This window comes from Megalops cyprinoides, chromosome 11 (genome assembly GCF_013368585.1).
Source record: "Megalops cyprinoides isolate fMegCyp1 chromosome 11, fMegCyp1.pri, whole genome shotgun sequence".
Taxonomy (NCBI): Eukaryota; Metazoa; Chordata; class Actinopteri; order Elopiformes; family Megalopidae; genus Megalops; species Megalops cyprinoides.
The window spans coordinates 34,747,333-34,770,463 of NC_050593.1; the positions used below are offsets into that span (position 1 = coordinate 34,747,333).

The 23,131-nt window shown below is 38.3% G+C and overlaps 2 protein-coding genes across 3 annotated transcripts; both read left to right on the forward strand.

Moving 5' to 3' along the window:
* Positions 1-6,677: 6,677 nt before the first annotated feature.
* LOC118785994 (homeobox protein Hox-D4a-like) lies at positions 6,678-8,099 on the forward strand. Its single transcript, XM_036540985.1, has 2 exons — positions 6,678-7,114; positions 7,537-8,099. Exons 1-2 carry the CDS (start codon positions 6,706-6,708, stop codon positions 7,836-7,838), a joined length of 711 nt encoding a protein of 236 aa, XP_036396878.1. The 5' UTR covers positions 6,678-6,705; the 3' UTR covers positions 7,839-8,099.
* Positions 8,100-11,039: 2,940 nt separating this feature from the next.
* On the forward strand, positions 11,040-22,020 carry LOC118785993 (homeobox protein Hox-D3a-like). 2 transcript variants are annotated; one of them, XM_036540983.1, is made up of 4 exons: positions 11,040-11,111; positions 16,617-16,679; positions 19,621-20,149; positions 21,210-22,020. In XM_036540983.1, exons 3-4 carry the CDS (start codon positions 19,711-19,713, stop codon positions 21,956-21,958), a joined length of 1,188 nt encoding a protein of 395 aa, XP_036396876.1. In that variant the 5' UTR covers positions 11,040-11,111; positions 16,617-16,679; positions 19,621-19,710; the 3' UTR covers positions 21,959-22,020. The 2 variants fall into 2 exon arrangements, with proteins under 2 accessions (XP_036396876.1, XP_036396877.1); XM_036540984.1 differs by lacking the exon at positions 11,040-11,111 and adding an exon at positions 13,591-13,635.
* Positions 22,021-23,131: the final 1,111 nt, after the last annotated feature.

The following is a 23,131-nucleotide window of genomic DNA, read 5'->3' on the forward strand; positions in this document are numbered from 1 at the left end:
TAGGAAGCTGTAGTTTTGAGAGTTGTTTTCTTTGGCTTGTAGATGAGGTCTGTGGAACAAAGACAATATTTCACCACTGCTTGGCAGGCAGCTGCCAAAGTATTTACAGCTTTACTGCAATGCGGCAAGAGAGGCAGACTCCTCAGAGGGGGCTACGGGTGAGGCCTAGCGGAAAGGATGGGAGGGAGCCACACAATGGCGCACTGTTGCTGTGACTCTCCATGGAGATGCAGTCATTTCAGGTAGCAGCCAGTTCATCATACCTTTGGAAGATTTTTAATACACTGGAATGTGAAATCATCCGCATTCTTCCTTTGTTATTAAATTTGTGAGGTTCTAGATGCTTGTAGTGGGCTTCTCACCTTTAAGCAGTCATCTTTGATCGAGTGTATTTTAGCTGCATATCTGACATATTACACACATCAGTGTTTCCAGTTGAAATAAACCATTATCAGATGACCTTTTGCTGTTTGGAGTAAATATTAGCATAGGCATATGGGTATGGTGAATCATTAAAATAAATATAAATATATTCATGATCAGAAGTATGCTATAGGGGCATTGAAGTCTTCTATCACTGATTAGCTAACAGCACAGTACAACAAAAGATAAATAAATAAAAGCTCTCCTCCACCATACCATGATATGCATTCTTGCCCTTTCTAAACATGAGCTGGCATATGAAGGGAACCTGCTGTGAAATGGCTTACAAAAATGTCATCTATCCAAGCCATCCATGTCTTTCTGGGGTGGTGCGTGTAAAACAGAGCATTAGTTCAACGAATTGTCTGTAATTTTAAGAACAAACACGTATCAACATATTTAATTTACACTGAGATGTTTATTTTTTATGGTTATTACTTTCATCATATGTGATTTCACTTGGTGAATCTAATAATGCTATTAATTCTGAAATATGATCTATAATGAGAAAAATAGATATAGATAGATAAGAGATAAGAGATAGATAGATAGAAAGGAGGGAGAGAGAAAGAGAGAAACAGAGAGAGAGAGCAGGATCAAGGCTAAAATTGAGCTGAAGCAGCCTTATTGAAAGATGTGTGACGTTTTTTCAATGTTAAAAATGAGTGCGATTGCTAACCAGCAGGAGGCGCTGTTGCACAACATTCTGACACTTTCTCCCATTTCTTCCGCATCTTTAACCCCAGAGGTCATGCAGCGGAATAATGACTGGTCCGCTGAAGCACGTGATGTACCGTTTTAGCGGTTCTGTGGAGAAATCTTGATTTTCTGCATGATGTCAAAATGTGATTGGACATTGGTGATGTGCCTGCACTCCGAAAACGATCTTAAAAATGTAAAACTCAATATTTGCACACAAGACATTTGTTGCAGCAGAAATACAATAATATTTAAATTACAATATTTGCTTATTTACTCATTGACCGTGCTCGACGGCATAAATCACACTACGCATTAAGTATGCATTAAGTAATACATAAGAAGAGGACATCTTCTGTACATGAGTGCAAGTGCTTCTGTTGATGCAGCATGTCCATTTAATTAATTAAAAGCCGATATATAACCAAGCTTTTTCACTGCAACAGCCAATCTCGGGATCTGATTTAGCAAAAACAGAAAGTCGGGTTGTATATTTAAGTAATCGAGGTTAAAACCTGTTAGGCCTATTCTGTATGTGATCCCGACGCAGAATTCAACAACGTGCTTTGCCACACATATGCATTTTATAACAGGTCTTTGTTTTAAGTTTCTCATTTAAATTCGCTTCTAATTCAATCGAAGAATACCCCACCTGGGGCACTTTATTGTTTTATTAGCGTCCATTTACCAAAATCAGGTGCACACAAAGGTCCAGCATGGACCTGCTGTTTCCCAAGGAAGTCGACCACCATAAAAAATCATGATCCAAGAGTATTCTTTTTGATCTTTTGAAAACAGTTCTAAATTGTCTCAGATAATCTGAAAATATAACAAATACGATCAAATATTAGATGATTGAAATTGATTTAAAAAAAAGTAACTAAGCAAGAGGAAATTGACGCTAATCACAAGTTTGAATATTATGTAATAAAACTGAATAAAAATATAGTTCATTGATGTGCTTGTAATGTATTTCATAATGTTTCAGCAGTAAACTGAGACTCATATTAAATGTAATTGCGATGGGGTGTGAGTGTGGAGTTAGAACAAGTGTTTCTCCGGGTTTTACTTTACACCACGAGTTCAGCGATGGCTGCATTTAACAAAACATGTTGCGAAAGAATGGAAAATGTAACATATGATTAAATTCATCACCAACAATCTGGGACTAGGCCCGTTGTGGTTAGATGGAAATCTAGACATGCAATTAATGCGCATTGCTTAAATTTTGTTGTGACATCAGTATAACAGCCATTATTGAATAAGTGGAAGTTTGAGGGTTATTTATGGTGCCAGAGCGGTGTCATGAATGGCTATTGGGGAACACGTGATTTCATTAAACTTTGTTTTATGGCCAGGCGAGTAGACAAGCCAAAAAATAACTCACATTGTGTATTAGCACGGAAGTGTAGATGGTTTTAGAATAGCAGTGCGATCTCTAAATAGGCGGACGCGTGGAATAACCTGCGGGTTTTCTCGTACCATGGCTGAGAATTTCGGTTGGAACCTTCCCCATTTCGTCGCTCCACCAAGTAAGTTCTGTTTATGTACCTAATGGGAGTTGAGCGAGGCAGAGGAGAGAAGGTAGTTCGAGTCATCCAAGTCTGTAAAGCGCGTGTACCTCTGTACAGCCATCTAGAAAATTTCTCCGACATTCTGTCGATGCACGGGCATTCCTTATATAATAACAGTGAAAAAGGTCTTCATTGATATGTGGTAAAAATATCGCTCTGGAAGTTTTACTGTACTTCATGAGACCGTTACTGTGTTCTAATTCTTAAGATTGAAATATGGTAAATGGGAGTTCGCCTGCCCAACAATGTCTCCATTTCGAAGCGCAACGTAAATATATATGTGAAACCTTACTGTAAAGAAATCCGTGCTGAAATGTCTTTAAATAATTTGTAAAAGTGTTAAAATAATGTTGAAAATTGTGACTTTAAGGAAGACGTCCTGGTTTTGTTTGCTTTGTTTTGCTGGATCAGTCATTTATCAGTATTTTCTTTGGTTTCATACGGTGTTGGTTTCGTACATTGGTTTTATAAAGTGTTTTGTATTAGAAGAACTTATTGATTTGGGAGGCATGTGCACGGAGTTTGTTGAGACTAAACGGCACTAGTTTGAGTTGTGGAATTAAGAATGTGGTAAACTCGTGGGGAATGGTCTAGTAATGAAGGAAATTATAGCTGCTGTAAATGGTTGTGAATATTAATTATTATGTTATGTACAGTATAAGCACGAGGGCCTTCTTATTATCTTCAAGATTGAAGTAAGCACAGCGCCCCCAAGGGCACAGCATGGTTTTGTCTATGTTTAATATTTTAGTTTCATATTACATTTCATATTGCATTTTTTCTTTATATCAAAATATAGAATAGTTGTTGTACTGTTAGTGGTGGGGCTATTGTTTGTAATTATTAAAAATATGAGTTACAGCAGTAAATACATAAATTTGAAGTAGAACACGCACACGCATTGAAAAAATACATACTAAATAATTATTAGCTAGCGGCAGAATAATGAGGTGTAGTCTTAACTCCCATGTGTCGTTGTTTAGGTCTTTTCCTTATTATTCCAAATGAGTTCCCCATTTCAGTATTTAAATATGAAGGGACAAACGAACTTTAGTTTTAAGATGATTGTTCGTGGCAAGGAATAGTGAAACGGGTGAATGCGTTTTATTCACAAATTTGTGGACTATTATTTCATCTTGAATGTGTCTTGAACAGGCTACGATACACATCAGGCAGTTTTAATGTTAGTTATTTATTCTTTAGCTAGCAGTTTCCTTGCATGCACAGGGTATTTTATATGAACATCGTTTTATTTTGAAGAACAAGTAATTGTGCCATTTCTACAACAAGTACAATTCCCATTCGTAATGTCAGCACAAGTCGATCATACAATTGACCCGTCTGCATTTTATGAGTTCAGGGAAAAACGATAATCTCACGCCTCACTTTATATCAAAATAACCAATTCTTTCGAAATAATGTCTCTAAAAGCAGAAAACAAAATTAGGAAAATGTGGAATAAAAAGGCGATTTTAAATCGATTATTCATCAGTAACATGGCTTTGACCCGTCTGAGCAAGTCGCGCGGGTTGAAGGTGAAACGCAGGTCACGCTGTCTAACAAATATTAAAATACAAACTAGAATCCAGACGTTTTTAATATATATTAGGTTTCATTCCCCCCTTTTCCGTAACAATCCTACGTGTAAAATACCATGCTTTTATTTGAAAAAAAATTGAAACAAGAAGTTTTGGTGGTTTCTGTACAAATTGATAACGTTTAATTGACACAATTTATTTAACCTTTTTTCAGTTAAGAAAGTATTCAGTACAATTTTGCAGGCTATTAACAATTAAGTATGGCGATATTTTATTCCTCTCTTCTGCCCTAATCCAATCTGTTAATGGCTTTCTACATATAAGCCATAGCGGGTCTAATAGTCACCCAGAGGGGAGATCCAAAATAATTTAAGAATTTTATTTATGCAAAAATAATTTCATTACAGAGTTTAATATACGCTGTTCTTACCCTACTCGTTTAAAATGGAAGTTCTTCTGTGTTACTGCCCCTTTGACTTCGGATGCGCAGGTTAAACCAGTAGACCTGGTTTTCGGATGGGTCATGCAGAATTCATGAACTTTTGTACTCCTCGCACCCGGCTGTCGACAAAGAGAAAAATAATGAAACTTTGTGATATGTTTGTGAATGATTTCGTTTGACCTCGCGCCCTTTAGCCTTGCCTCATACGCGTCCGCTTTATATCCGAGCTTTGGACAGTGGAAATAGCGCATAGCCTGGGAATAGAATGGGGCAGACTTCATTTTCAGGGAATCATCACCACTTCAAGCAGATTATTCTTAAATTTTAAGGAACGCTTTTCTTCAGGGGTATTGACTGGCTACCTAGTTATGCGGTGTAGTGCAAAAATAAGGGATATTCTGTTTATTTAGACAATTTCTAAGCAATCCACAAATGTCCTTTTTATAATGAGAATACAAATTAGAACTGAACAGAGCAGAATGTATGTATGTAATCCATTTCATGATAATTAATTATCCTCTCGGCGCCAACTATTTAAAACAAATGTACAAAGATTACCTTTGATATTGCTGTAGGAGTGGTGTATGAGAGGGATTCATTGCATTTTCATTTGGGGTTCCCTCTTTCCAAGAGACATATACAAGGGAGAAGTTGTTTTCCTTATTGCGCTTTCTGGAGTCTTACATTCCGTCGTCTATATATACCCTGTAGAACCGAATTTGTGTGATAAAATCACGGTCACAGATTCGATTCTAGGGGAGTATATGGTCGATGCAAAAACTTCGATTATTTGACGCCTTTCCGAAAGTATCCCTAACAAGATCTTAACCGAGTTGCATGCAGAAACCCACTTTCTAAATTAAAACCGTCTTCCTTTAAGATGCTTAAAGTCTTAACCATATGCTTGTACATCATTTTTTCCTAATAAATCATGTTTTCATATGAATATGATGTGAGAAAATATTTACTCAAATACTTACCCACTGTAGTAATGTCTGATATGATAATGTCACCATTATAATACCATGATAAACCATATATAGTAGCGTTTTTACTATAATCAAACGAATAATTTAAATGTATGAATTATACAATCAATATCGACATTTTTGTACGTGTGTGTATTGACTTTGAATGTCGATGTGTCTAAATCTGGGTATATAGATACACATCATGTTGTTACACATCGTGGTATGCACACAGGTATACACACCATTTCTAGTCGCGAGGTTAAATGCATTATCAGACTTTGTATTCCTCGAACTTCTTTTTCTTCTTTCCAGTACCAATAACGATAATTACTATTATCACTGTTATTAATTATTGTTTTGATTATTGTCAGTATTCGTTGATTTTTGTTGTTGTGTACCAAGCTGTTTGTATCAAATTCAAAGGAACTGCAGGGACAAAGTGATGAGATTCCTGTAACCTGTGGATGACCCTTTCCTGACAAAGACGGTCCCCCCAATTGTCTCAGTGCTTTTCTTCTCCTCTTTTTGTGCCACGGGACATTTGTATCTTTTGATTGTTTTTGTCACACCTCCCTGGCTTTAATTTGATTCACTCGTACATCGACATTAAAAATTCTGCACTGAATGAACGAGTGTATGAATGAATGAATGAATGAATGAATGAGTTAATCAGTGAATTAAACCCCAAAATGTGTAAAATTCTGTCGATTTTAATCTTTAATCCAGAACAAAGCACGAAAAATCTTTGAATACAGCTGTTAAAACGATTCTAGAAAATAGGCCTGTTTGTAATTATTACTTGTTTATAATTTAATCACATTTTCAGTACATATTATAAGTACATATTTTCATTATGTTCAGATTAAATATGTTTCTGAGTTTATGAAAATTGCTGCTAGGTGTGCACTTACTCGTTTATCGACTCCCTTTACCTCGATTGGCCAATCTGGTCACATGGGTGCCTAACTTTATTCAGTTCACAGCAAGTAGGAGGGCTTTATGGACGGAGAAAAAAAGACAACACGAGAAAAATTAGTATTTTCTACCTTCAGAAATTAATGGCCATGAGTTCGTACATGGTGAACTCCAAATATGTGGATCCAAAATTTCCTCCATGTGAGGAATATTCGCAGAACAACTATATACCTGACCAGGACACTGGGTACTACAGTCCATCGCAGGACACCGATTTCCAGCATTCTGTAATCTATTCACGGTCAAACTACACCGAGCAGTCCTTCAGCTGTAACACAGTGCAGGGTTCCGCCGTGCAACCGCGGGGTCATGTGCAGGAGCAAGCCAGCCAGCCCGTCTCTTTCAGCGCTCAGACCGGGCAATGCCCGCCGGCCCAGATGTCCGGGCCACGGACTTACGGACAGCAACAAAACACAAAGAACCAAAACGGGATGCCCGCCAAGCAGCCAGCAGTAGTTTACCCCTGGATGAAGAAAGTCCACGTTGCAACGGGTAAGACCGTCTTTCTCCTGTCTATCCCCGGCCCATTCTGGAGCAGTTGTGCCGAAGCGTTTTTTTTCTGCTCTAGAATCATTCCGTGAAATATTTATGGTCTCTTTTGAAGGGACTGCCAATTACACCCGTCATAAATTTTTATTGCTTAGGAAATAGGCCGCTAGCGTTGTGGACGGCTCAAAGCGCAATTGAAAACGCCTCTGCTTACAAGACTATACTTTATTATTTGCACGGGATCATATTCGTTTTAGATATGTCTAATTCTTTAAAAAGAATGTAATATTCTACGTCTGCGCGCACTGTTGATTGAATTCCATGCTGAAAAGACTTTTTGAACAAAATATAAACGTGCCTTTTGAGAGATGTGTTTTACCTAGGGGTGTAGTATTTTGTTCACTTGGGTGCATTGTCTTCCTCAGTGAACCCGGATTACACAGGACCAGAGCCCAAACGGTCACGGACAGCATACACCAGACAGCAGGTTTTGGAACTGGAAAAGGAATTCCATTTTAACAGGTATCTTACTAGGCGGCGTCGCATTGAGATCGCCCATACCCTCTGCCTCTCCGAGCGCCAGATCAAAATCTGGTTTCAGAACAGAAGAATGAAATGGAAGAAAGATCATAAACTGCCAAACACCAAAGGCAGATCCTCCACAGCTACTAGCCAGCATTTACAAAGCGCCCAGAAGGACAACCAGACTGATATCACAACTTTATAAAAGAAGAAGAAACGTGTCCACACCTTACAACTGGCTTGTATACCAGACACTGTTTCATGTGACTGCGTGTTCTCCAGACATGACATTTTGGTCACTGCCATTTCATGAGAAACGGAAGCAAACCTCACCAACACAAAGTCTCCAGAAGCTATAGAGCATGGGCTCACTGAATTACCATCATGTCGACCACTTTAACTATTATTCTCCACAGCAGATATGAAAAACATCACCTGCTTCAGCGAGGTATAGTAGATAACTAGAAGCAAAGCCATAAAAATTAAACGAAAAGATTTTTTTCGGTCTGAAACTGAAGGTCCAATATTCCGTTGCGACAAGGGTGTCCACTCTGATATTCAATGTGTTTGATTCAGTTTCTCCCTTTCCTCGTGCGTTTAAGCAGGTTTAAGATTATGGCCTGTGAATTGATGTTTTTTATTTACATGACATGAAAATATGTGAAGCTCTTTATGCATCTGAACCTGCTACTGTTGTGTAATAATTTCCCTTCCTTATGCGTTTTTAAAGACGATTGGATGCCTATAAGTGTAAATAATAAAATTAGCTTTAAATAAAACACCGGTTTGATTTAGCGTTATTTTTAAATGAATATTCAACGTTGTTATTGGGCATTTATGTGTAAAAGCTGCATAATTGCATATTTAGCTGTATGGATGTGCAGGTCTTTTTAATTTTCCTCTGTAAATACTTTACACTGAGACGAAGAACCCATATAAATGAGCTCTGGAAGGACATTTAATATTTTAAGAAGCAAGCAACTCTCATGTTTCGCAATAGTATGACATGCTTATCTCAGTTATAAATCTTTGGCTGACATGCTTGTAAACAGTATACATTTAAATGTGTTTTCCATATACACTCAAAAGGTTCTAAATAAGAGCACATTTTGCATAGATTTGTATACATACATATTGATGCTTGTGACATCTTTTTATTTATTTAATGTAATTACGAAACCTTATAAAAGTGTTCTTGTAAGGACAACCAACCCCGAGAGACCTAAATACGCTTCCTGGGGTCTCTTCTTGCACTTTTTTCGATGAAGGAATTATTTTTATACAATAAAATATCAATATGTAATATTTTGTAGTTTTTCTTTTACATTTTTGCTTGTATGTTTTGAGAAAAAAAAACTTCAAATTTTTGTGTGTGTCTGTGTATATGCAAAATTAAAATGAGGGCCTTTACAAAAAATCTTCCCATATTTTGAGGATACATTTGTGTCTCTGAAGAAAATAAGTTCATCTTTATGCCTGATGTTTGTGCCTCCTGAGACGAATACAAGCAAAGCCATTCATGTCGTCATATTAAAGATGGATATGTGGTATTCATCCCGTCATTGTTTCAGCGACAAAAAGCGAAGGCTTGGCGCATTGCGAAGATATCTTCCCTTTGACGCCTTCACGTCGAGAGGCTGAAAAGGTGTTTTTAACCGAAGTTCGACAAAGCCGCAGAGCCAGGTTCACGCGGAGGACACGTTTTCTCTCCGCTCAGCCGCATTTCAGCCGCCAGCGCTAACCCCCAAACCCTTGACCCGATGGATTCTTCCCTGCCAGAGACACAATCCGCATTCAACCATTGTAAATGAGTAGGGTTAAACGTAGAGCACTGCACGGTTAAAAACTGTTATTAACTAATTAGGTGAAATATATAACCTGTGTCCTTTATTAAATGCGCACCATACAGCAGTGTTTGCGCAAACATCTGCTGTGGAAATTTTACCTTAAATTACTCGTAGTAATTCCTCCATTGTCCATCTTAGCTGGCCTGTATACTGACAGGACTTCCAAACTTTTATTGGAACAATACAAATGTTTTCTTTTACTCACTCATTACTCACGAGATATTTTAAACGCCACGATTAAATAATTTAAAATGTGGATTAAAGTATCTGATTCCCATTTCAATGAAACTAGGAATGTTGATTTGATTTGTATTTATTTTTTACGTTGTCGCTAAGATAGTGACATGTATCAGTATATATTTACATAAATTTTGTACGAACAAGTACATTCGCAATGAATTTATGCTACCCACTGATACTGAGTAATCATAGATTATTGTACAAATGCGTTTATATCCACATGTAAATGTGTGGATGACATTGCAATTGAAACTTTTTGTGTAGTTCAATGCATTCAGGGGCAAAATACTATGTAAATGATAATGTGGAGTGTTTACGTTATTATCACTGCGTAATGGAAACAGAGGCAAAGCAATACGAAGCCACCACACCTCATAATGGGTACGACAGTGATCTTCAGTTCCATTGTGTGTGTGTGTGTGTGTGTGTGTGTGTGAGAGAGAGAGAGAGAGAGAGAGAGAGAGAGAGTGCGTGCGTGTGCATGTGTGTGTGCGCGCGTGCTTGTGTGTCCGTGCACACCCCCAGCTCGGCAGTATGTCATTCAAGTTGGGTCATACAGGTATGAAAAGCTCTTAGTTTATATATGAATTAGGCTACATTATATGTAACGCACACAATACAGATCACATGAATCAATAGAACAAAATCATAACTGTTTAATATGGCTTTGTCTCACAATGTCTGTCCATGAAAACAATAGGGAAACAATGGATTAATTCCCTTCATTTTAATCCAAACCCTGTGTTTTTCTGGGTGCTTCATATTTGCTCATCCTAACTGGTGTTAGAGTATGTTGTGGGCAAGAATCGAATTTGCGTGCCATCCTTTCACTCATTAAAATATATTAAAATATGAAGCTTTAAGTAAAATGTCATGTTATACATGTAAGTGGAAGAGATGCTGTGAAAAGCAGTGAATTCTATGTGTGCTTGCTCTAAAATGTGCCTTGACTATTGACTGACCTTCTGATCTGAATAAAATAAGTGAAAGCAATAGGCAGTGCCACTTGCAATGACACTGCACCGAACGCACCGCCGCCACTCTCACAATGGTTCACAAACGGCCATGTTTGATACCCAGCTGTTCGCAGAAAATGTCGTTGGCTTTCGAGAGAGCTCCTTAAGATACAGTAAACAGCGGCGTCTGCATCCGAAGCTTTAACCCGGGGACAATACGGTTGCTTTATATTTCCCTTTTTCCTTTGACCACGTGATTTTTTTAAATAATTAATGCAGCATGTCTCCTAGAAGCACAGCGTCGTCATTTATCGCGAGGACTCTTATCAGACTTGAAAACTGAAGAGATCCCAAGTATATTATAAACAAACAGCCCGGTATGCTCCGCTGCCGTAGCCAGCACTTTTGACTAGCATCTGAACAAATGGAGGCTTGGTAGGTAAACATTTAACTTTCATTTTTTTGAGTAAGGTTGTAAATGAACTTATCTGTCACTTATTTGATAAATAGCGCCCTTTGATACGCGTTCTGGAGCTTCCATTACACAGCCTGAAGTTGTAATGGGCTGTTATATGGTGGCCTTTTTCTGCCGAAATGCTCTTCTACCCAGACTCAGACATAAGGTAAATAAACGAAGGACAACGCGTTTTATTGCCATATTGCTATTATCATGTTTTATATCAGGAATGGACTGCCTGATATTCTGTCTATCTTTATGCAATGGGTTGGATGATGTTTCGTGAGTCTTGTGTTGTGCTTTGAGGAGCGTGTAGTATTGGTCAGTTGTTACCTGTTATTGGCGGCTTCATGCACGGGCCTTCGTTTGATTTATGGTATAATTCTGGAAAAGGCTATCCTTCTGCAATACATTTGTGTGATTGCTTGATGCCATATTTGGAAAAAATGACATAAACAAAGACTACCAGAGGAAATGGATATATGGTCATCTACGAGCGAATACTTTTCATTTTACAGAACAGAATCATGTACAGCAAGCACTGCAATCGTTCTGCGTCCACATTTTGCGCATTTTCACGAATACGGAGTTCAAATATAAACTTGTATGGATCATGAGATTAAATTAAAATGATGCCTGAGAACACAGTAATGGAGATTGTAATAGATTCATTGCATTGTATTCAAATCTCACAGTTGGTCTTAAATTCAGCTGACACAAGGAAACATCTGATTCTAGGTACAGCTCTTTTTACGGCTTCAAGGAATACAATTCGAATTTTATTTTAGAATACAGGGAATTCTTCGAAGTGCTTGACAGTTCAGTGCCTCGCTGTAGCCTAAATCATTCACAGTAATTCCTGAAAGGGTGCGAGGCTGTTGGAGGGCCGGGTGCAGGCAGTAAATCTTTCACTTTTATTGCCCCATGAACATATGCTGCGAGGGTAGCAGTCTCGCATCCTTTCCTCAGGACAAGTTCCCCTGGTCCCGCCAGACTCTCGTGGTGGATGAGGATAACCCTCTTCTGTCTCTCTCTCTCTCTCTCTTGCTTTTCAACCTCCATCTTCCAGTGGATTTGGAGAATATCCGTTTAGATGATGCTTTCGTCTTACGTCCACGGGAAACGCTGTTTAAATGAAACGGAATGTTTGTCTCTGTGTTTCTGGAATGATCGCACAGCACGGCTGAACGAAAACGCAGGTTGTCACAGAACATTTAATTCACGGCTCTCCTGGAGCAAATTTGACGTACATACATCATTTATCATACATTCACGTATGTTATTTTCTCGTCATTTGGGCTGGAGCACATTTTCAAAATCAGTCTGTGACATTGATTGCGATAGTGTGACCGGAAAGGCAGAATTTGGAAATATTTCCGTGAATATTTCCTTTCTGGGAGGCACACATCCTTGCATGTCTAAACGATATTATTTCGATAGGTTTCAAGTATATTTCACTTTTATTCGCCATGCATGAAGGGAAAGAGATATAAGTCACAGTATTTCCATTCGTATGGATTTTATATAAATTCACCAAAGCAAACACCATATAAACTCGGATTACACTGTGATAACATTAGTGCCTGAAATTTTTATTACAGAATAAAAATGATTAAATAAATAACATTAAGAACAATGGTCAGTGTAGAAAAGGGAAAAAAAAGAAAACACGTCCGTCATCTTAACTGTGCCAAACTGTGGGTTTTCAATATAAGAAATTTCACGAAACACACTATTTGAAAACTAAACCTCATGTCTGAATATGGTGGTGCGTTGATCTCGGTTAAACAATAAACAAATCCATATATCTTATAGTATAAGCATTATGAAGATTACACAAACAAGGATGATTCTTAATTTTACACCAGCATATTGCAGACTGAATCACCGCCTTCCCAATCACTCATCCTGTATGTAGGACAAAACGAGCAAAATAGGTTGGGTTTGGATAAGTGTAATGTATTTACCTGTATTATAAGTCTGTTGAAACTGTGAAGAGTGAGAGAAACACGTGCACGTGAGCATCCACCTAAACGATACCTTATAAAAATGAATTTGTGATGCAAGGCTTTTGTGAAGGTCCAGCCTCAATGAGAACAATTTAGTATCTAGATCACGTGAACAAATATGCTTATATTTTAAGGCAGTACCTTTATTTGTCGTTATAAAAGGTTTCCGAAAGACTAGCAAAATCATAATATATCATGTTAAAAATTGTATCTGGTGCCGTGAAGTATTTTTTAATCAATGGGTGGTTGATTGCCAGCCATATTTAAGAAGGGTATCAACTGTATTCGTTTTTTATTGGTAGCTGAGTGTGAGACTGTTTCCATTCTATCGGGAATACCGTCTGCATTGGAATATGGAAATGTGTGAAAAACCGCAAGATCAGGTTTAGGACAGTGTTATCCGCAGACAAAGGGTGAAGGATATATATCCTACTGACTGCAGGCGAAGAAATTGAGACTGAGAAGCAGGGATTTAGGATAAATTGATTCACAGGTAAGCACTGCATTGCAAATACATTGCACAGCAAAATGCAACCTTTAACCATGGGTCTACATAATACAAGAGAATAAATATGATTAATTTCGTTCAAATGCGGCGATCTTTACTGATGCCGTTCTTGCCCAATTAAGCAAGTATCTTTAAGAGACGAACGTGTAATTTGAAGGAGTAGTTCATGGTTTTTTAGCAACCACGGGCACTTTCGAAAGGTTACATGGACACATGTTCAGATACATCGGACACATGTCAGGTGTGTGTATATAAATATATAATGTTTTAGCTGATCTTGCAGTTTGATTAAAAGCGAGAGGGAAATAAAAGAGGAAAGAGGCAGAATAACTTCTCATGGTGTCATAAGGAGAGTAAGATCGTAAATCACATTAATTTGTTGTCTTATCGTCACTGTATAGTTGGACGTGATTTATGCGATGCAAACATTCCTTGTTATTATCTATGTTTTGTTTGATTTAATCACTTTCTTTGAGTTTTTTTTAATATCTGACAAAAATGGTTTATTAGCGAAAAAATAGCTGTGATGAAGTTCGCTTAGTCTTCGACATTTTGTATTGTTGTATTCAAATTCCTTTGTGAAATATCTGATATTCGGATTTATACATTTTCGAGATTTTCTTTACTGTAGAGTGATTATTAAACATGATTATATTTTCAAATTCTCCGTTAATAGAATTTGAATCCATTGTTTTCGGTCTGTTAATAGTCCTATTTAATAGCACTGTTATTATTATTATTATTATTATTATTATTATTATTATTATTATTACTAGTAGTAGTAGTCTTCCGTCAGATATATATTTTCTTTTATCTGGAGGTTGGTGAGTTTCCTCATATGGTAGCATTGTGAATGTGATGCTTGGCTCTGCACATGATTCTTTATTTTCGTATCTTTGTAAAACATTTCCCCACATTATATGGAAATGTTCTTACAATACCTTTATTAATAATAATGGAGCTATTTGATGTGTTTAATTACAGCGGCTCGAGTTTATGTTTCCCTGCCAGCTGATTTTCGGACTGTCCGTATTGTGGACAGTTTTACACTTCTAAACAACATAACGAAAAATAACGTCTTCCATTTACTTTAGCCCATAACTCAGCCGCCCAAGCGTCTGCGACCAATGTTGGTATAGTCTAAGACAAGTTTCTGTAGTAAGACCGTCGGTAAAATTTGTAAAATAAGGGCCATTCCCTGACGATACGTTATATGTTCTTTTTAAATTTACATTTACCGGAGTGAATAATATCACAAATATAATATTACAAATATAACTAAAATCGAATGCTCTCGGTATTCTTGACAGAAAAAAGTTTGGAAAACCTAGGCCTGCTCGTTCACCGGCAAAATCCACTTACTGAGACCACCTCTTCATTTTACCGGATGAACACATTACGTTAGAAATTATAAATACTGTATATGATATCATATCATCTGAAATAACTGAAACATCTGACGACATCATCTGAAAACCGCATATTGTAAATAAATAAAGAGCAATAGACAATTGTTTGTTGACGCGTATAGGCAGGCTGCGTATTATACGCATGTTACAAAGTGAAATACAGCAACTTATTTCACGTGTTTAGACCAAAAATTCAGTCCTGACGTCGAGATGCGGGAACATGCTCAACTGATCCACACGGCAATAACTAATAGCCATACATCGTTCCTCGAGGTTATGTTAGTAACAGCCCATTGTGCTATTATACATATCCACTTACCGTACCATTGCGTGGGCGAGAGACATTGTTGCTTCAGAAAAGAGCATCATGCCACGATATAGAAATCACAATACAAACCTCATTAAATGCACTCTGAGGACGACTCACCCTTTCTCTAAACCAACATTCCGTCACTGGTAAGAGTTACACGATGCCTGCGTCTCGTGTGATAAATAGCAACAATAAATAAATTGCTAAACGACAGCGTTGCAGAGTTCGTATGGGAAAAGTGAAAGAAATTAGACTGTAACGATCACGTATTCCATCGCATGATGACTTATAAAGCAATGAACATCTCTTGGATGTTTGAAAGCGTCTTTCTTTCGTCCTACTTTGCTACTTTCGGGATAAAAAAACAGGGTGGTGAAAAGTTGTGCGATGGGCTGCATTGTGCGTTACTTAAAGTGCTTCCGTTGGTTGTTCATTAACTCTGTGACTTATTGCTGAGAGAGCCAAAGGTCGCCAAAAAGGCTTATGACTGCTAAATATTTTTGGCCAGCTCTCCTGTGAGTAGTTTCGCTTGTGTCCGTTTGGTCCAGTTTTCAGAGTTATGTGTTGGGCTTAAACCCATGACTACAACTAAAAACATTTCCTGAATTACACCAGATACACGGAAATAAAGAGCCTCAAAAGACTGTAATAACACAACTAACGTTAATAGAAATATTTTTAGGGCAAATACATAAATACTTTGTTTTCCCGCTGGATTGTTAATCGTATTTAGCAATGTTCAGGTTTATAATGTAGGAGATGAGATTTAAATTATCTTTTTTATCCTTATGTTCAAAGATGTGCGTTTTTTCAGTGATTTTTCGAAAACAACAACTTACATTAATCTTTACAACAAAGAAAAAAAAAAACAAAGAAAATCAGCAGGCATCAATTTCTCACTTTGATGTAGAAGTCAGTACATGTTGGAATCTATTATTTTTGTATCTTTTTAACAGTGTACAGGAAGCGCAGTATGCAGATTAGTGGCAAAGATACGTTTCTTTTTAAAAGAACGTAACCCAATCCGTATAGTTTGGTTATATATATATATATATATATATATATATATATATATATATATATATATATATATATATATATATATATATATATATAAAATATAAAACCGTTTATAAATGTTAGGTCAGGTTATACCATATGGTTCAAAACATAATGCACTCCAAATGGTAGATGCAAAACAGTCAAGGTGTCTTGTCTGATGATTTGGTTGTTTTTCCATCTTGTAGGTTGGGGTGACCAAGATGAAGCAGTGAAGGAGAAAATAAACGGCCATTTCAGCACGAAAGACGGTAAATTATGTCTGTTTTAATGAAGTGAGAAGTACAAGTGCATATCACGAATGAAATACATTCGCTTTATTTTTGTCTATACATATATCATGTATGACGAAATAAGACAAAACCTCTGGAAAATACTTGTTGAGACATTCATTTTTAGGAATTGCGTGTCTTTTCGGAATAAAGGTGACAATTCAGACAGCCTTAGCTGCAATTTGACTGAAGTCATATGCACGCTTAACATTCGTGGTTTTTAGTCATTCGAACCAGGATATTTATCATAACTGCAACTGCTTACTATAAGCATGTATTCAATGCATGTACGTAGCCCTTTTTAAATTTTCACACACATTCCTTGTTTAAAATAAACAAAATACTTGTTTGTTCAGTTACAGGCCTACCAGAGTCCACGATAGTCTCAGATCAGAAACGTCATGTATCAAAGGAAATTCCTTCCGATGCTGATTAGGTAGCACCACTGACACATATTACGCACGAAACATATCAGATTGACCATTTTCCAACGGCTAAACATATTCATAAAATGTAGACGTAAAACACAATGAACACGTTATTCCTTTGATATTCAACAAACTTTGAGCGAACCATTCCAATCTCCACGAGCCCGATAATCCGTTTGATTGTCAGTATTAATATTATTTTTACTCGTTTTCCCTCGTTTCTGCGTAAACGGCCTTCGGTAGGATCTTAGTTTCAGAAATGATGTTGGAAGATGTGGCCTCACTTTAAATAAACGGCCCTTCCATTCTTGCAAGGGGAGAGAATTTGCGGAGTGGGGAATTCCTTTGCTGGCCTTCCTCCTACGCTCAGCCTGTTCTACGCTTCTGAAAGTGGCGGGTCCTGAGAAGTGTTTTTCTTTTCAGTCCTTGCTAAGGCCTTTACGACCATAGCACGGGCAGTCATAAATTTTGCATTAGTTCACAATGACAGGTGCATTGATATGCGCCGCGCGAGCTTTCTGGCGTCTCACTGTATTGCGCTGTCCACTCGCAGAGCCTAACTCATTCTGCTGTTTCGAAAGCAGAAATAACAGTGTTGTGCTGGCAGTTGGGAATATTTAAGGAGCGCGTGTGATAAAATCCCGTGCTATAAACAAAGAAGACGAAGCAGAAGGGAAAGCACGTGCCCGCGCACGTGCAGATAAAGTGTGTTAGAGTTAATAGGAAAAATAAAAGTGAACGAGAGAGATTATTGCGATAGTTCTGTTGCAAGAGGGTTCCCACTTCAAAACACCAATCCACTGACATGTCGTCTCTCTAGGAAGAGTACTGCACGCCACACTTCATCTGTTATAAAGTCATATTTTCTGTATAGTTAGCAAATTTAAATCACACTTCCATTCCACGAACGGCACATAACCTATTGTTGGGAAAAGATGACCCAGTTAAATGCTTTCAGCGAAATAACAAATTTACTACCGGTCTATGCTAAGGAAACTCCAGGCAGGAAATTCGTCTTCTGATGTCATATGGAGTTGCGCCTGTCCTGAGAATTATTTTTACCGCTGCAAAATTAGATGAAGAGTACACAGATTTTGGAAAATTAGATCAAGAATAAGCACAGAAAAGATGATTTATAATATGAATTATATATGGATCAAGTAAAGTTCACATGCGGGCAGATGGATCAGTATGTAAGAGAAAAGAGAGAGACTGTTAAAACATAGCCTGTATTACATTATATTAATTTAATTGAGCATATAGAATGCTATACTTTCCAAACTGTCCCTTATTATAGATGGCATAGATTTACATGTTGCATTATGAACTTCCTGGCTTCTAGGATCCGTTACGTTAGTTATTTTTGACCAACGGTCAGTTTAGGACACGTGGAAATAGAGCAATGGACGAAGGTATGAATTCATCTCGCCAAGTTAAAACTTCGCTTCAATACTTTCGACATTGACATCAAAATAATTCACATTCTATATGTACATACATACTTTTCAAAGAATTTTATGTCATTAAGAGTTTGAATTATGTGAAAGACAAATTTTCTGTTAAATTATTTTCTCTTTGAGTTTACTTATTTCTTGCGCTCATGATATTTCAATCATTACATCTGCATAAGACTCAAGCAGAACAACCGAACGGCTGCTTTCTTCTCCTTCTAGCTGTGATTTGCGGTAGAAGTGAAAAGGACAATGTGTGGCCCTCAGTTGCTGACTCCCTCATTTTCTTTTGATTGATTTTACGCAAAGGGGATCTTTTAGGCACAAGTTATACTTTAACCCCTTTCTTCTGTATCGCCAAAGGCTTTGAAATGCTAAAGAATGTGACTTTGCACACATGAAAAATACGAAAACCCACTTTTTAATCGTTTGGGAATCTTTTCGAAAGCTATTTTATCAACATGTACATTATTGCATTTTTGAACAAAAGGGATGTGTGCTACACTTTAAATGTATTTACGTGATGGCACAATCCATTGTTTTTTCACTAATTTTATTCGAGATTGCGTGCATGTGATACAAGTGTGCCTTGGATTTGAATTGATCCATTTCTATCGTGTAAAGTCAATGAATATGTAAACAGCAAACACTCTTGACTTGTATTGAATAAAGTGTTACAGCATTATACAACTGCACCACTCCCACCTCAAAATTGTACTCTGGGACAAATCCCAAAATAAACCATTCAAGATTCTAAGAGGTGCTTCTCATCAAATGACCTCTAAGGGTGTAAATAAATTATCAATGCCAGACAAATTGCCCCATATTTCTGTATCTGAAAAATCCACATGCAGAAGATACAAAATAAGTCTGAATAGTAGTCTCTTGTTTCTGGTCATCAGAAAAGAATATGTTTTCTTTGTTTTGCTTTTCTGTCCAATGCACCAAAATGGTGAAATCATCTGCAGGCAAAATATTCACTTGCTTGTTCTACAGTATCATTGGAATAATGTCTAAAGAGATCTCTTTGTGTCTCTGCAGGTCAAAAAGACCGGAAAGAGTGGGAGATTCCCATCACATGACATCATAAAATCCATGCCACTGGATTAAGGCACACAGGTCTCCTCCACAATGCAGAAAGCCTCTTATTATGATAATTCAGGGTTATTTGGAGGCTACCCGTACCCCAAATCTGACTCATACCCGTACGGCCCCACCCATCAGCAGTACCCCTCCTCTAACATCGAGAATGATTTTGAGGGTCCGGTTTGCCCGGTGCAAACGCCAGCGCTCCGACCCCCAACACATAAAATCAGTGACCTAAACGGCAGCTGCATGCAAACAGGTAACACCCAGGGCAACAGCCAGGCTGCAGGCAGTGACAAGCAGCAGCAGCAAGCACCTCCTCTGCTCTCCCCCTCGCCCAATTCAAGCAGCACTGCGCAGAAAAAGAAGTCCCCCCCCAACAGCGCTTCCACCAGCACCACCCCAACCGTCACAAAACAAATATTTCCATGGATGAAGGAGTGCCGGCAGAACTCAAAACAGAAAAACTGTGCAACACCTGCAGGTATGCACGTGTGTGTGTGTGCATGCGTGCGTGTGTGCATATGTGTGTTATGTGTTGGGGGGAGTGAATGTGTGTGTGTGTGTGTGTGCATATGCGTGTGTGTGTGCATATGCGTGTGTGTGTGTGTGTGTGTGTGTGTGTGTGTGTGCGTGTGCGTGTATGTGTGTGTGTGCATATGTGTGTGTTGTGTGTTGGGGGGAGTGAATGTGTGTGTGTGCATATGTGTGTGTTGGGGGGGAGTGAATGTGTGTGTTTGTGTGAAAGAGGGAGAGAACATGTTTCTGTCTGCAAGTGTGTGACATATACATTCCTTAACTATAATGTTGTCTTCAGATGACGTTTTTTTCTTTTATCCAAGTTATTGTAGGTGGAAACTTGAAGAAGCCCTTCCAAAATAGGCTTTATGACCAAAACTCAGGCCCAGATTCCATCAAAAACTATGCTTTGTATTAAACTTTGAATACATTCAGTGTTACTTACACAACATCCTGGGTTTGACAGTCACAGAAGTGTAAAAATAGGAAGGTAACAATGTATGTAGCTAATCCTTAGAGTTAGATTAAACGTGGCTCGGGGGCTGTAAGCTTCTCCTTCACATTGCATAACACATTTACGTAAGCATGGTGCTCGGTTAAATGAATGGATGTTCTGAATAGGTCGCATTTACCTATCAGGAGCAAATGTAAGAACATTTATAAATCACATGTACAACCAAGGTTTTTATATGGGTACTTTCTCACGGGAAAACCAGGGTAGCTGTTGTAGCTGATCTTTAAGAAATTCCTTGTATATTATTTATAAGCACATCTTCTCTTTTCTGACTAAGCACTCGCATTGTTGACCTTAATTTAATTTCCTGTTCTTGAGATCTGCCGAGGCAAAACATAATTCGATGATGAGCCGCACAAGTTTTCCATACTGTAACTTTGTTCCCAGTTTAAATGTTTAGCTTTTCATGGGTGGGATTGAAGCCTGGCGGGGAGTGTTTGCATTGTCATCGTAATTCTAGAACGTTCCAGAACTGAGCTGCTTTAAAACTCGTTCCTGCTTCTTATTTCAGGTGAAACGTGTGATGAGAAAAGTCCTCCGGGACCGGCTTCCAAACGAGTGCGCACCGCCTACACCAGCGCCCAACTTGTCGAACTTGAAAAAGAGTTCCATTTCAACCGATACCTGTGTCGCCCCCGCAGGGTGGAGATGGCCAATTTACTCAATCTCACAGAGCGTCAAATAAAGATTTGGTTTCAGAACAGGAGGATGAAGTACAAAAAGGATCAAAAGGCTAAGGGGATAATGCACTCTCCCATCGGACACTCTCCCGACAGAAGTCCGCCGTTGAGCGGCACGAATCACATCGGATATTCCGGGCAGCTCCAAAACGTAAACAGCCTCGGCTACGACGCGCCCTCGCCTCCGCCGTTCGCCAAGCCTCAACAAAACATGTACGGCTTGGCTGCCTACACGGCGCCATTGGGCGGCTGCATGCCGCAGCAGAAAAGGTACCCTGCCTCCGAGTACGAACACCACAGCATACAAGGCAACGGCGGCTTTGCCAACGCTAATTTACAAGGCAGCCCCGTGTACGTCGGGGGGAATTTCGTTGATTCCATGCCAGCCTCGGGCCCCATGTTCAACCTCGGCCATATCCCCCACCCCTCATCCGCCAGCGTGGACTACAGCTGCGCGGCCCAGGTCCCCGGCAACCACCATCACGGACCCTGTGACCCCCATCCCACGTACACAGACCTCTCCTCTCACCACGCATCTCAGGGAAGGATTCAGGAAGCGCCGAAACTGACGCATCTGTAGTGGATTCTGTCCGTGTACCGAAGCGATGTTCTCGCTTTTTTTAATACCTCAGTCTGAAGCGTTCCAAGAGAGTCATCTGTGTTAGCCGTACGATTATATATTGTTATTACTGTTACTCCTATTATTGTTATGGTTTTTCGAACAGCGGTGGTCCATTTTCTGCTGATGAAGATCTGTAAAGGATTGTAATCGCAGCTATTTCAGTTTATGAGTTACAGTGCGTAACACGAGGACCGAAAATGTATCAGTTTACTTGAAGGTAAGTACTGTAGACGTGTCAGCATTAGTAACCCATCAAAATAAGGATGTCTTTTGCATAAAAACAACACAAAGGGGGGAAAGAGTGATTTATTTGGTCTACATCCGGTCTCAGTTCAGAAAGCCTAATTTATTTTTATTTTTTTGAAAATCGTATGATAGACATTTATTTCTATTATGGTATTTATTATTTAAAGAACAAATTTGTACAATGTGTTATTTATATTAGACTTGATGTAGGGTATTTATGTGGACATCTGTAGAATTGATACAACATACCCAGGGCAAACACTGCTTTGCCTTTGCCATTATTTCCCGTTTAAAGGAATTGATTCAAATTAGTTGAAACATAGTCTGAAGCATTTGTAGAAGTGGCGGGTGTTTGTAGTTTTTGTAAGAATTCATTCTGGCAAATGATAAATACAACCTAAAATGTGTCATTAAACAAAAATCTACGTTTTCGATTCACTTACTTCTTATGTTGAGCATTTTAAATAAAATATACTAAACTATAATACGTTCCTTCGATGAAGTCATTTTTGTTGTAGATAAGCAATGCAGCATGACAATTAATTTCCCGGATTATTTAGTTTTTTTTTTCCAGACAGACAATTCATCCATACGTTGATTACATGATCCGAAGTGAAGTGTGTATTTATTATCACACTTAAATGTAAAGCGCTCATAAACATACCGAAAAGAACATCTTTTTTTGCAAGTCCGATTAGAATTTATCGAGGACATTTGCACATTACGAACCCACAGTAACCAACCGAATCTGTTATTGAGTTGCTGTTTTATTTGCTGTTCTCTGAAAAATAATGGTGAGCGTTTTAAAGAGTCCCAGTCTCTGTCTTCAGTCTCACACAATACACAATCGAAAGTAATTCGGACACAAATTCTATCCACTCTAAT

Excerpts from the sequence above, each read along its gene's own strand:
- LOC118785994 (XM_036540985.1), top strand. The coding sequence starts at position 6,706 with ATGGCCATGAGTTCGTACATGGTGAACTCCAAATATGTGGATCCAAAA. Across the intron at positions 7,115-7,536 it reads GAAAGTCCACGTTGCAACGG|TGAACCCGGATTACACAGGA; the intron begins GTAAGACCGTCT and ends TGTCTTCCTCAG.
- LOC118785993 (XM_036540983.1), top strand. The coding sequence starts at position 19,711 with ATGCAGAAAGCCTCTTATTATGATAATTCAGGGTTATTTGGAGGCTAC. Across the intron at positions 20,150-21,209 it reads AAACTGTGCAACACCTGCAG|GTGAAACGTGTGATGAGAAA; the intron begins GTATGCACGTGT and ends TTCTTATTTCAG.